This window comes from Macadamia integrifolia, unplaced genomic scaffold (genome assembly GCF_013358625.1).
Source record: "Macadamia integrifolia cultivar HAES 741 unplaced genomic scaffold, SCU_Mint_v3 scaffold1391, whole genome shotgun sequence".
NCBI lineage: Eukaryota > Viridiplantae > Streptophyta > Magnoliopsida > Proteales > Proteaceae > Macadamia > Macadamia integrifolia.
This window is the reverse complement of record NW_024868188.1, coordinates 21,187-35,765: the sequence shown is the minus strand read 5'-3', so window position 1 is coordinate 35,765 and position 14,579 is coordinate 21,187. Positions and strand designations below refer to the sequence as shown.

The 14,579-nt window shown below is 40.5% G+C and overlaps 1 protein-coding gene across 1 annotated transcript; it reads left to right on the top strand.

Annotated features, from left to right (window-relative positions):
- Positions 1-476: 476 nt before the first annotated feature.
- On the top strand, positions 477-1,634 carry LOC122063635. Its single transcript, XM_042627328.1, has 3 exons — positions 477-825; positions 939-996; positions 1,310-1,634. The coding sequence occupies exons 1-3, from the start codon at positions 477-479 to the stop codon at positions 1,632-1,634; spliced, it is 732 nt and encodes a 243-aa protein (XP_042483262.1).
- The last annotated feature ends 12,945 nt before the right edge of the window (positions 1,635-14,579 follow it).

Genomic DNA, 14,579 nt, shown 5'->3' with positions numbered 1-14,579 from the left:
TGCAACATTGGAAGAACTGGAAGTAGTAAAGGAATTTTCAGATGTATTTCAAGAGGATTTGTGTAGTGTGCCTCCAGATAGAGAGACTGAATTTTGTATTGATTTAATGCTTAGGACAACACCAGGCACCTTACAGGATGGTTCTTGCCGAATTGAAGAAGTTCAAGGAACAATTATAGGAGTTGTTGAAGAAGAGTTTCATTAGACCCAGTGTATCACCTTGGGGAGCTCCAATCTTGTTTGTAAAGAAGAAAGATAGGACTTTACGGATGCGTATTGATTATCGGGAGTTGAACGAGTTGACAATTAAGAACCGATATCCGCTTCCCAGTATTGATGATTTGTTTGATTAGTTGCAAGAGCCAATACATTCTCCAAGATAGACTCGAGGTCAGGGTATCACCAATTGAAGATTAAGGAGAGTGATATCCAGAAGACAGCTTTCAGGACTAGGTGGCCACTATGAATTTGTGGTTATGCCATCTGGACTGCCCAATGCACCAATAGCTTTTATGGGATTGATGAATAGAGTGTTCCATGATATGCTAGATCAGTATGTGATTGTCTTCATTGATGATATTTTGATCTATTTCAAGAGTAGAGAGGATCACGCAGTCCATTTGAGGTCAGTATTACAGAAGTTGAGAGAGAAGCAGTTGTATGTAAAGTTTAGTAAATGTGAATTTTGGCTATCACAAGTGAATTTCTTGGCACACATTGTATCTGCTAGGGGTATTGAAGTTGATCCTGGAAGGGTAAAGGCAGTATTAAATTGGGAGTCTCCCAAGACTGGAAGTGAGATTTGGAGTTTTCTGGGCTTAGCAGGTTACTACAAGAGATTTATTAAGAACTTTGTCTGGATTTCTGCTCCCATGACTTGGTTGACTAGAAAATGAGTCAAATTTCATTGGACTGAGGAATGTGAAAACATTTTTCAGGATTTGAAGAACCGATTGGTGATAGCTCCAGTCCTTACCATTCTAGATGGTACATCAGGTTTGGTAGTATATAGTGATGCATCCAAACAAGGTTTAGGATGTGTGTTGATGCAAAATGGTAGGGTAATTGCTTATGCTTCTAGACAATTGAGAGATTATGAAAAGAATTATCCTACCCATGACTTGGAATTTTCAGTAGTAATTTTTACTTTAAAAATTTGGCGTCACTATTTGTATGGTTAGAATTATAAGATCTATAGTGACCACAAGAGCCTTAAGTAATTATTCACTCAGAAAGAACTGAATATGAGGCAAAGAAGATGGCTATAATTACTGAAAGACTATGACTACACCATTCATTATCATCCAAGAAAAGCTAATGTGGTAGCAGATGCTCTAAGTAGGAAACACGGAGTACCTACATTAGTTGCACTTACTTCAAACACTATGTTGATTGAGGAAGCAAGAGAATTTGGTTTGGAAGTAATTGTGGGAGTGGAGATACCTGAAGATATGACACTTGCCACACTTACCATTAAAGCATCTTTGTTTGAACTGATCAAGGAAGCCCAACCTAAAGATGATAAATTGAGAAAGACTATAAATGCAATCAATGATGGAAGACGGGGGAATTTGAGATTCATAGTGAAAGATGGAACTTTTTGGTTTAATGATAGATTGTGTGTTCCAAAGTAAGAGAAGCTGATAGAGTTGATTCTGAGTGAAGCTCACTGTACTCCTTACTCTGCACATCCAGGAAGTACAAAAATGTATAGAGATCTGAAGAAAACATACTATTGGTATGGTATGAAGACTGATGTAGTTGAGCATGTGGCAAAGTGCATGAATTGTCAGTTGCATTGAGACAGAGGCCATATGAGTTACTACAACGTCTTCCAGTACCAAAGCGGAAATGGGAACATGTCACTATGGACTTTGTGATAGGATTGCCCAGAATCGAAAGACTGAATGACACTATATGGGTGGTTGTTGACAGGTTGACCAAGATAGCCCATTTTATACCTATCAAAATATCTTACTCCATGGAGAAGTTAACACAATTAAACATTGATAACATAGTAAGATATCATGGTGTGCCTATCAGTATTGTTTTCGATCGAGATTCCCACTTCACTTCTGAATTTTGGAAAAATGTGCAGAAGGCAATGGGAACTAGACTGAAATTTAGCACAATATTTCATCCTTAGACAGATGGGCAGACAGAGAGAACAATCCAAACCTTAGAAGATATGTTGAGGGCCTGTGCTATAGATATGAGCTATAGTTGGGATGAACATATACCATTAGTTGAATTTGCATATAACAACAACTATCAATCAACTATTAGTATGGCACCGTTTGAAGCTTTGTATGGAAAGAACTGTAGAACCCCATTGTATTGGGATGACGTGGGAGAAAGAAGAATTTTGGGAATTGAACTAGTATAAGCTACCTGTGAGAAGGTGGATATGATCAGGGAAAGAATCAAGGTAGCTCAATCCCGACAAAAGAGTTAGGCAAACAATAGAAGGAAGCCTTTGGAGTTTGAGATAGGTGAAAAGGTATTTTTGAAAATTTCACCTATCAAAGGCATCAAGAGATTTGGAAAGAGAAGGAAAATTAAGCCCGAGGTATATAGGACCCTTTGAGATACTGGATAAAATTGGAAAAACAACCTATATATTAGCATTACATCTAGAGCTGGACATGTTTCATAATGTCTTCCATGTCTCTATGCTGAAGAAGTACATTCTAGATCCTTCATATGTATTGCCTGTTTTGGAAGCTTTGGAGTTGAATGATGATTTGAGCTATGAAAAATTAACCTAAATGGATCTTTGATAGAAAAGAATATCAACTCTGGAGTTGAACCATTCCATATGTGAAGATCAAATGGAAGAACCATCAGGAGCAAGAAGCTTTCTGGGAAAGAGAAGATGAAGTGAAAGAAAAGTACCCAGAATTATTTGGTTTACCAGGTAACTTTTACGATTTCGAGGATGAAATTTTTGTAACGAGGGGGGAAACTGTAACACCCCAAATCTCACGTCCTTACATTGACTGTGAACTGGCAAGAGTAGCAGGTTGGAGAGCCCAATACTAGCTTGGCTGGCAGCAGTGGAATGCTAGGAAGGGAAGGATGACCCAACATGTACCTGTGCCTCTTGCCAACAGTGTTGGAAGAGTCAGCAGGAAAATTGGGCCAACATATGATTACTAACCCTTAATATAGATTGGATATCATAGGGCATACAATAGACTCAAAGGGGAGCAAGCCTAGCTCAATCGGCTAGAGAGTTCTGGACAGGCCTGTCCTGTGAACAGAATGGCCAGAATTGCCTGAAATGGGTCCCACTCTTGGAAATTTGACATGTGCACCTATCCCCATGGGTTTGACATGGTTAAGTGAGTTAATTAATAAAATGCTAAAATTAATTTTGGAACATGATTAGTTGTAATTATGTAATTACATATATATATATATATATATATCATATTGTATAAGTAATATAATTATATATATATATATGATATATATTATATTATATATAGTATGGGGTTAGTGGGGCTATAAAAGTGCCACCATTGACCACATTTCTCATGCAAATTTCTTGGACGGCAAGATAAGAAAGAAGAAAGAAGAAGAAGAAAAGAAGAGAAGGGGAGAGAAGAGAGGAAAATTAGAGAAGAAATTGATTTGCTTGGAAGGCTACTGCAGAATTCAGAAAGGAGGTAGGTACTTCTCACTTAAATGAACATGTAGTAAGAAAGAATTCAGAAATAGAGAAGGGTAGGACTGAAATCTGTTGTGTGGAAGGAATTCTGGAAAATTTTCAGCAGAATCCTCATCCTATGAAATATGATTTTCTGTTTTGAAGAATGGATTTGGAAATGTGAAATAATTTTGTAAAAGGGTGCATAGAACCATGGCTGATTGGGGTTAGTGTTTGAAAATTCTCACTTAAGATCTTAAAACAATAAATTACTTAGAGAAGAAATGAAATCTCCCTCTGAATTCTGCTTTCTGAAGACTTTAATGGTATATGCTGTAGGGCCCTGCTCCCTAAACTAGGTTTATCAACCGGTTGGTTCGGTTTGGTCTTATAGGGTCTGAACTGGAAAGGGTTGATGCAGGTGCCCTAAGGTGTATGACAACAAGGGTGACTTCAAATGTGGGGTGGTCGGACAAGATTGAGCCGGAACCCGATATGATTCGCACGCCAAAGCTGTGCCCTTGCACGTATCATAAAGCCATATACGAATAGGAAATGTATGAGATCTTATTGGATGATGAGAACTTGGTCCACTATAGATGGCATAAGTGAGATATGTGTAAAAACCCATTTCCCACCAAAATATAGCAAGATTGGCCTTGTTTCAGCCAATTGGTGGGTGGTCACTAGTAGGTGCGAGACCCACCAGTGTGACCCACCTGTAGGGGAAATGTGGGTCCCAGCAAGTCCAACTTGGGTGAGCACATGAATTTCGGGTTCCCCATCGTAATGAAGTCAAGTGTGTCCAATAATTCCGGCTATTTCGATCAGTATCACAATTTAATGCGTTTTGGTCCATGGAGGGACAAAACCAAACAAACCTTAGTAGATATTTACAACCGAAGGTATAAATAGTATTTATTCCTCTCCCTCTCTCTCTCTCTCTCTCTCCCATTTATGATTTCAGCAAGAGTTTGGTGAGAGGAGTAAAGAAGAGGAAGAAAAGAGGAAAGAGAAGGGAAGGAAGAGGGAAGAAGCGTTCCCCCTTGATTTTTGAGGCCGCATCTTACCTTCTCATCGCCGGAATAGAGACCGGTGCCTTGAGATCTGCGTTTTGAGGTAAGTAACGTCATAAACCATTGGAATGTGATGGAACCCTCTTGTGTGTGGTCAAATCTAAGATTTAAAAGAAATCTTATGTGATTTCTTTGAAGGTTTAAGGAAGGAAACCAAGATTTGAAAGTATTTTGGTGACATTTCGAGTTGGGAAAGGGGATCCTAAGTTTTTTGGGGTTTCTTGAGCTAAGGTATAATTTTGTTCCCAAAAAAACCTTGATTGAACTTAGATCCATGGTATAATCAGGTGGATGAAGCCTAAAATGTGTGAGAAATGAGGTTGGAACAACCTCCTTGGATCCCCAAGAGGTGGGATGAAGGGGAGAAGAAGTTCAGTAGAACCTGCTGAACACTGGTGGGAGCACTGACAGGTAGTCCGACCCACTAGTGTGACCCCCCAATCTTACTTGGTCTTCTGGGCCTATAGGCTGGTAAGACTAACGCGTACCTAGACACGCCAGTATAACCCATCGGTCTTGCCTGGGCTTCTGGGCCTATTTACAGGTAGAACCGGTAAGTCTGAGATTCGGTAGCACCCATCGATTTTAGGTTTACCCCAGGGTCCTACTGACGGGTAGGATCAGTAGAACCCACTGGTATGTATCTAAGTGTTGTTTGCCTGGGTAGTTTGCACGGACCCACCCAACTGTAGTCCAAATGAGCTCCGTTTGAACTCAAACTCGTCGACAACCTTCTTCACAGTATTAAATGCATCGTGATCATATCTTACATCTTTTTATAATTCTGAAAAGGGATGTATTCTAAGTTCTTATCTGTGTTAGGTTTCAAAACATTCGTCTTCACATGCCGGATCTTACCTGTACCGTGTGCACGTATTCTTGTACAAGAATAAGTAAGTGGGGAGGACATTGATCTTAATTTTAGGAATTTTTATTACATCACCCTCATCTAATTCATATCATCATGCCATCTATGAATGCCATCTTCATGTATTTGCTTGTCTACTATAGGATACATTTATGAATTGATATATGTGTTATCTTGAATTCCAAATATTTGTTTCTTACCTTGAATTATGAACTTGGATTTATTAAATTGTTGGATGAGGATGATGAGTTGGGCATGTGATAAATTGCTAGACTAGATAGATGTTGTAGTCAGCTTGGAAATGAATACATTGGTACACTGTGGAATGGGACACGAAAGTACTATATAGTCGTACTATCTCATATAGGAACATGTGGTTAGGATTTAACATTCCCTTGTGCTACAATCCTTTCCAACAGGGGTTTAGGTGTTGGGTTATCACTGGAGGGAAGCATCGGTCATGGACCGCCGTGGTGGTTAGAAGTATGCTTGACTGATCATTAGGACAGTCAATAACTTTGGTGATACATTCAGAGGGCCAATCGTATTGCTTTTTATTTTCTGCTATGGTTCAACCACGTTTTACTCTTTCGAGTGCTCACGACTTGTCTTCTCTAACAATCCCATAGGCTCATCGCAGGATGGAGAACGCTTCTCAAACCTGGGGCATACGCACGTTGTGATTGTGAGTAGCACGTAATCTATGACTTAGTAATGTTGCTTAGGTGGATAGGCTTAAAATGAATCTCATGCATATAGTATCATTTGATTTGCAATTGCTTGTATGAGTCTTTCTTTCCATTTACTACGCTAGTGAGCTCACCCCTCGTGCACACACTTTTTAGAAGATTTTACAGGATTCCCAGTAGAGGAACAGGAGCTGGGGTCCACTGACGAAGTTTCAGTGGAAGATTGATGGGCCCCGGAAGGATTTGATCACGGAGTTGGATGCCCGTGCTAGTGTTGTGTTACGGGGCAACATTAGTTATCACCAAACACAATTCTTCTTTTTTATTCTTTTGATATATATCCCCTTTTTGTGTTCTCGATAATTAAATTATTATTTCTTATGTAATTATCATGCCTACGGGCCCACATGTAAATATACTATGTATAACAATTTGGGTCAAGAATATATGGGGATTTACAAGTATTTATACATGACTAGACTTCCACTGAATTACATAATTTTATTTCCTTGGTTATATATGGCATGTTATGTTGTGGTTACTATATCAGATGATCCTGGTGGTTTTGGGTTACCCAGAGGGAACCCGATCACCGGTCCGATTCTATGTGAATGGGGCGTGACAACGGTGGTATCAGAGCGCGATGCTCTAATCACATACAGCTTGCAAGATTAAACCCTGTAGAATCTATAATATGGTAAGGGGTTGAGGAAACATAAAAGACTTCATATAAAAGCTGAATTGACATAAAACATAAAATTTTCGTCATGTTGCATTCATGCAATAAGAGTACAAAAGTTTCCATACAAGAGAGAGATTACATAATAAAGGAGAGAAAAGAAGTAGTAGAACAAAAGAAAAGAAAAGAAAAGAGTTTTCCAAAACAATAGACATATAAAGAACATCGTTCCAAACTTGTTGTCCCATCAATCATCATCCAAATCTATGACCTGACCCTCATGGGACCTTGAGTTGACGTGGAGTCAACGGTCATAGTAATCAAAGCGACGGTTCACCAAATCCACCTCCTCCTAAAGTTGTTTTTGGCTCACCGCTATGTTCCTGGAGGCTGTGTCCACATCACCAGATAGGTCCTCTAGCTCCATCAACATACTCGTTTGAACCTCCCAGAGAGTTTTCCCATGGGCCGCACTCTCTTCTTGATTCTTCAGGATCTGTTCTTGACTGGCCTGCAGTGCCACCAACTTGTCCAACATACTCTGGAAATCAAAAGCTCCACCTGGAGATGGTGGTGTTACATCTATAGGAACCTACTCCTCAAACTCCTCTTCCACCTCCGCCTTGTGTACATAATCAACATCCACCTCCTCATCACTCCCCTCCTGGGATGCATTCCTCTCTACGGCCTCCATCAAACCGTACAACTCCACCTTGCATAAAATCCCTCAGGAAAACTTATCTGATGGGGACTTTCCCATCTCACCATAAAGGTCTTCCTGGAAGTACTCAAATATCTTAGTGAGGGATAGGGCATAAGGGTAATTGTCATCGGATGGGTGTGCGACGTGATATTCCATGGTCTTTATAATGACATAGGGGAGGTATATGTGTGAGGTATTCCCCAAAGCCATTTAAATGCAATAAGCCATGTAAGCCCCCATGAAGTTTAACTGATTTTGGTAACTAGCTTGGGAAAGCAGGTTGAACTGAACCCGGCAGCTAAAGACCCGGACCTCTGGGATAAATGCTATTTTAGACTCGAGACGAACTACATGGCCACAAATGGTCTCGTAGATGTGGTTTTGGAGAGTCTGGCTCATGTAGGGGCCCGAAGCCTTGCCCCTGGGTGAGCAATAAAACCAAGTGCCCTCCATGGAAATGCCTAAAATCCCCACTAACAGCTCAATAGGGAGTCAGATGTCCAGTCCCTTCACCCTTCTGGTAAGGGTATATACTCTGTCATCGAACGAAACTTCCAAGTTGTAATAAAACATCCCGATAAGGTCTGGATAGCAGAGAGAGTCGACATAAAGCATGGCCTGCCAACCAAGAGCGGTGAATTTCTCGAGCATCTGAACCCGAGTAAAGTCCTCTACCACAACTATCTTCTCCGTAAGCACGGGTCTTTTGGAGAAGGTAGACCAGGAAAGTGTAGCCTCAAGGCTCCGAAATAGGTTCTTGTCATAGTCCTCTGGGTCGACAGGAGCACTCCTCCTAGCTTGGGTGCGGTGAGTAGAAGAACTAGTGTTGCACCCCTTCTTTTTCAACCAGGAGCATTTCCACTCCTAGAAGAAGAGGAAGCCTCCTTTCCCTTGCATGAAGACATTCTGTAAAGTCCATAAGAAATAAAAAACATGAGAAACCGATAAAGAATTCAAGAGGAATTGGTTAAAGCAAGGGATAAAAGAAATCAAGACAATAAGATCATAAGGAGGAAATTAATGTGAATGACACTCATATTATGCGCATTGTAGGGGCAATGTGTATCGAATGACAAACAAAAGGAGAAAATCCCTATAGTGCAATGCCATAGTCAACATGTGATCATCTATGAATGATAAGTTGACAGAGCAATGCATTAATAAATGCAATGTATGGATGAGTGAACATCATGGAGTCATGATTTTTGATGCATTATTGCAAATGAAAATCCAAAAAGTGGAAGCAATTACTTAGGGCATAAATTCATACAGATGCCAAGTTGGCATAAATCTGAGGCATTTGATAGAATTCCAAGAGAAGAAAAAGGGAAATTTCTTCGGGAATAGCATAAACTAAGGATATTCATATTGTTGAAGAACTTCGGCAATAGTATGTAAAGGAGGGTTTAATCTCATATAAGTACACACATATTAACATTATTGAGGTCAAAACAAGGAAAACCCCCAAATTTCTTAAGAATCCTAGCCTAGGAATAGTGAAAATTAATGCCAAGGAGAGATAAGTGGGACATATGTGCAATATGACATTCTCACCACTATTATGCAACCAAATGTGAGTTGATAGACTCATTGGAACATACATTGTACAAGGAAAGAAAGAAAAAATGAGAAAACCCTAAAACAACAAAATTTGGGAGAAATAAGTTTAAACAACTCATACAAATGACATAAGTGATGATTGAAGATGAGATTCATGAAATAAATGACACACCCACATGCTAGGTTCATTCTGGTTGGAAGAACGAAACAAAATGAATTTTAGAGGATATTGAACAAGAACATTTGAAATCTCATAGTTCAAGAGAGAGAATAAAATAAAATCACTTACTTGAGGTTAAAGTTGGTGTTGGAAAACCTTAAATCCAAATGTAGTCAAGTGGAATTCTTATGAAGGGCTTCTTGACGTTCTCCTTGGTGCTTCAAACGAGTTAAAGAAGAGAGGGAAATGGGAGAAATAAGAAATGTTTGAAAATGAGGGTTTTTTTCCCTCATAACAGAATTGTGCGCGATTGGCGGTCGCCACCGGTGGGTCCTGAACCCAGCCCACCCCCGGTCTAACCCGTCGGTGTGGGTTTTTGGGCAAAAAATGTCCCAAAATTTGGGGATTTGTTCCCCAAGCCTATTAGACCACAATTTTGCATGTATTGTAAGCTGTTGTGCAATAAATTTTCATGTATGCTTATGCGGGGTGATTATGTTACTATATTGAGATTTTTGCTGTGGGTGCGTACTACAATAATGAAATGCGTTATGATGATGTGATCAGGGGCATGATGTGCATTTGATTTTGTGCTTACATTTGATAAATGTGGCACTTAATCATACTTAACTTTGATGAAATTAAGGTACAAAGCATCATGGTACGCACTCGATCTGGTAGTAATGCATGAGGAGCCCCATGTGATCCCCGTTCTGTCGAACGACCACCAAATCCTCAAGGGCCTCGACCGTAGGTGGACCCTAGATGGGAAGAGATAATTGAGGACCCACCTATACATGAAATCCTAGATCCTTGTCCCATCGTTACTCCAGATGATGTTGTGACTCTTATTCAATCGCAACAAGCATTCCAGTAGTAGTTACTTCAGCAACAATAGACTTTTATGATACTGTGCATCAACAGTTGAACCCTATATAGATGGGTAAACATCCCCATGGGTTAACTTTCCTATAGGATCCACTTATTGTGCCAGGTGTAGGGCCCCCACCAGGGGATACACCTCCTCGAGTACCACCCCCAAATGCATAGGGAGGTACACCTCCTGCAGTTCCACCACAAGATCAACTAGGGGGTACACCTCCCGTGGTGACTCCACGGTTCCCACCTTTTGGAAATCCTCTACACATGATGCCATCTCTGTATCAATACTATCTGACTTATCTCCCATACTACCCACCAGAAGCCACTACTGCAAAGGTGGTGGAATCCTTTAAGTGGCACTTGCCACTTATTTTCACCAAGGTGGGGAGTGATCCTTTAGAGCCAGATCAATGGATCTAAGAAATGGAGAAGATATTTGAGGTGGTGGACTGCATAGAAACCCAGAAACTCATCTGTGCTGGGTTACAGTTGAAGAATGAAGCCGATTCATAGTGGAAGGCTTCCAAGCCTATCTTCATGGCAACCCACTTAGAACTGACATGGGAACAATTCAAGGAATTGTTCTTGTCAAATTATTACCCCACCAGCTTCAGAGACCAGAAGGAAGTAGAGTTCTTGGCCTTGACTCAAGGAAATAAGTCTGTCCTTGAGTACCAACAACTTTTATGGATATAATGAATCGAGTTTTTTATCATGTCCTTGATAAGTGGGTCATCGTTTTCATCGATGACATTTTGATATACTCAAAGACTGAAGAGGAGTATGTATTACACTTGAGGATGGTACTCCAAAGGTTGAGAGAATAGCAGTTATATGCAAAATTCAGCAAGTGCGAGTTTTGGTTGAAGAAAATTAGATTCCTAGGACACATAGTATTCGAGAATGGGATTGAGGTTGACTCGGGAAAAGTAAAAGTAATAGTGGAGTGGGAAGCACCCAAGAATGCTATAGAGATTAGAAGTTTCTTCGGATTAGTGAGATACTATCCGTGTTTCATCATGAATTTCTCTTGAATCATCGCTCCAATGACCAATTTGACCAAAAATGGCATGAAGTTTGAATGGTCGAAGAAGTGCGAAAACAATTTCCAAGAGTTGAAGAACCAATTGGTGTCAACCCCAGTATTGACAATTCGAGAAGGCACAAGTGGTATAACAGTCTACACTGATGCTTTTAGAATTGGGTTGGGTTGCATTCTCATACAACATGGTAAGGTAGTGGCGTATGCATCTAGGCTATTGAAGGAGTATGAGAAGAACTACCCCACTCATGATTTGGAGTTGGCGGCAATTATCTTTGCCTTGAAGATCTGACACCATTATTTGTATGGGGAGAATTGTGAGATATTCAATGATCATAAAAGTCTCAAGTACTTCTTCATCCAGAGGGATATAAACATGAGGCAGAGGAGATGGATGGAACTTATAAAAGATTATAGCTGTGACATCCAGTACCATCCGAGTAAGGCTAATTGGTGGTAGATGCATTAAGTCAGAAAGCTCAGACTGTGTCTCTTGCTTACTTGGCCACCGACCCACAAGTTAAACAAGAGGCCATGTTGATGGATGAAGTCATTTTAAATGAAGGGGAAACCTTGGAGCTTGAGCAACAAGCAGGTAGTATTAAGTAGTTGACCTTATCTCTGGCAGCCCTGCAAGTACAACCATCTATCAGGCATGAGGTGATTATAAAGCAACGCTTGGATCCTAAGTTGTAGAAAATCAGAATTAAGATCCAAGAGCAAATGGAGGATAATCCTGATTTCACAATTAAGTAGTTGACCTTATCTCTTGCAGCCCTACAAGTATAGCCATCTATTGTTTTGGGGCAGGTTGTGACCCAATGACATAGGGATACAGGACAAGATAGTGAAGGAAGCACATAGTTTAGAGTACACGCTTCACCTCAGAAGCACCAAGATGTACAAAGATATTAAGCAAAGTTACTAGTGGCAGGGATGAAGATTACTGTGGCCCTATATATGGCACAATGTCTCACGTGTTAAAAGGTCGAGGTAAAGCGGCATCGACCATATGGCACTCTTCAGCTACTCTCAGTACCGGAGTGGAAATGGGACATTATAACCATGGATTTGTCACAGGGCTACCCTATACATAAGGGAATGGATGCAATCTGGCTGATAGTTGACAGGCTTACCAAAATTGCCCATTTCATTCCAATCAAGACTACCTACTCCATGGACAAGTTAGGATAACTTTACATGGATATTATAGTTCGCTTGTTTGGGGTACCAATGAGTATTGTATCAGACAGAAACCCAAGGTTCACATCTAAGTTTTGGAAGACCCTCCAGCATGCCATAGGAACACAGCTGAACCTAAGTACAACTTTCCATCCATAAACGGATGGACCGTCAGAATGAACCATACAAATACTAGAAGACATGCTCAGGGCCTATGCAATGGAAATGACTGGTAGATGGGAAGAAAACATACCTCTTATAGAGTTCCTCATTATAATAGTTATCAAACCACCATTGGAGTAGCTCCATATGAGGCACTGTATGGCAGAAGGTCCAAGACTCCCTTAAATTGGGATGATGTAAGAGAACGCCGCATGCTTGTGTTGAAAATGATGCAGATAATATGTGATAAGGTTGATGTCTTACAGGAGAAGATTAAGGCGGCCCAATCATGTCAAAAGAGCCATATGGACAACCACAGAAAAGATATTGAATTCCAAGTGGGGCAGAAGCTATTTTTTAAAATCTCTTCCACCAAGGGTTTATACAGGTTCCACAGGAAGGGCAAGTTGAATCCAAGATAAGTTGGCCCATTTGAGATCATACAACAGGTTGGCTTAGTAGTGTATATGTTGGCTTTTCCACCTTCATTCAGCAACATTCACAATGTATTTCACATTTCAATGTTGAAGTGGTATGTCAATGATCCATCACATGTGCTAGCTGTGGAAGCAGAGTACTTAGAGGCTAATATGACTTATGAAGAACATCCTACTAAAATCCTAGATCGAAATATAAAGACCTTTCGCAACTGATCAGTTGCTTTTGTAAAGGTGCGATGGGCCAACCACTCTCTTGAGGAGGTATCCTGGGAAAAAGAAGATGAAATCCAGGCTAAATACTCTTATCTATTCGAACTACCAGATAACTTCAATTTCGAGGATGAAATTTTTAAAGAGGGAGAGTAGATGTAGGGCCCTACTCCCTAAACCCAGTATATTGACCGATTGGTTTGGTTTGGTCTTGCAGGGTCCAAACCGAAAAGGATTATTGCAGGTGCCCTATGGTGTATGACAGCAAGAGTGATGTCAAATGCAGGGTGGTCGAACAAGATTGAGTCGGTACCTGATATGATTCGCACGCCAAAGCCGTTCCCTTGCATGAATCAAAAGCCATGTACGAATAGGAAAGGTATGGGATCTTATTGGATGATGAGAACTTAGTCCACGACAGGTGGCAGGAGTAAGATATGCGTAAGAACCCATTTCCCATCAAAATACAGCAAGATTGGCCTTGTTTTGGCTAACTGGTGGGTGGTCACTAGTAGGTGCGAGACCCACCAGTGTGACCCACCTGTAGGGGAAACGTGGGTCTTAACAAGCCCATCTTGGGTGAGCACATGTATTTCTGGTTCTCCATCGTAATGAAGTCAAGTGTACCCGATAATGATGGCTATTTCGGTTGATATCATGAATTAATGCGTTTTGGTCTATAGAGGGACAAAACCAAACAAGCCTTAGTAGATATTTACAACCCAAGGTATGAATAGTATTTATTCCTCTCCCTCTCTCTCTCTCTCTCCCATTTATGATTTCAGCAAGAGTTTGGTGAGAGGAGTAAAGAAGAGGGAGAAAAGAGGAAAGAGAAGGGAAGGAAGAGGGAAGAAGCATTCCCCCTTGATTTTCGAGGCCGCATCTTACCTTCTCGTCGTCAGAATAGTGACCGGTGCCTTGAGATCTGTGTTTTGAGGTAAGTAACGTCATAAACCATTGGAATGTGATGAAACCCTCTTGTGTGTGGTCAAACCCAGGAGTTAATAGAAACCTTATGTGATTTCTTTGAAGGTTTAAAGAAGGAAACCAAGATTTGAAAGTATTTTGGTGACATTTCAACTTAGGAAAGGGGATCCTAAGTTTTTTGGGGTTTCTTGAGCTAAGGTATGATTTTGTTCCCAAAAATACCTTGATTGGATTTAGATCTATGGTATAATCAGTGGTTGAAGCCTAAAATGTGTGAGAAATGAGGTTAAAACAATCCCCTTGGATTCCCAAGAGGTGGGATGAAGGGGAGAAGAAGCTCAGCAGAA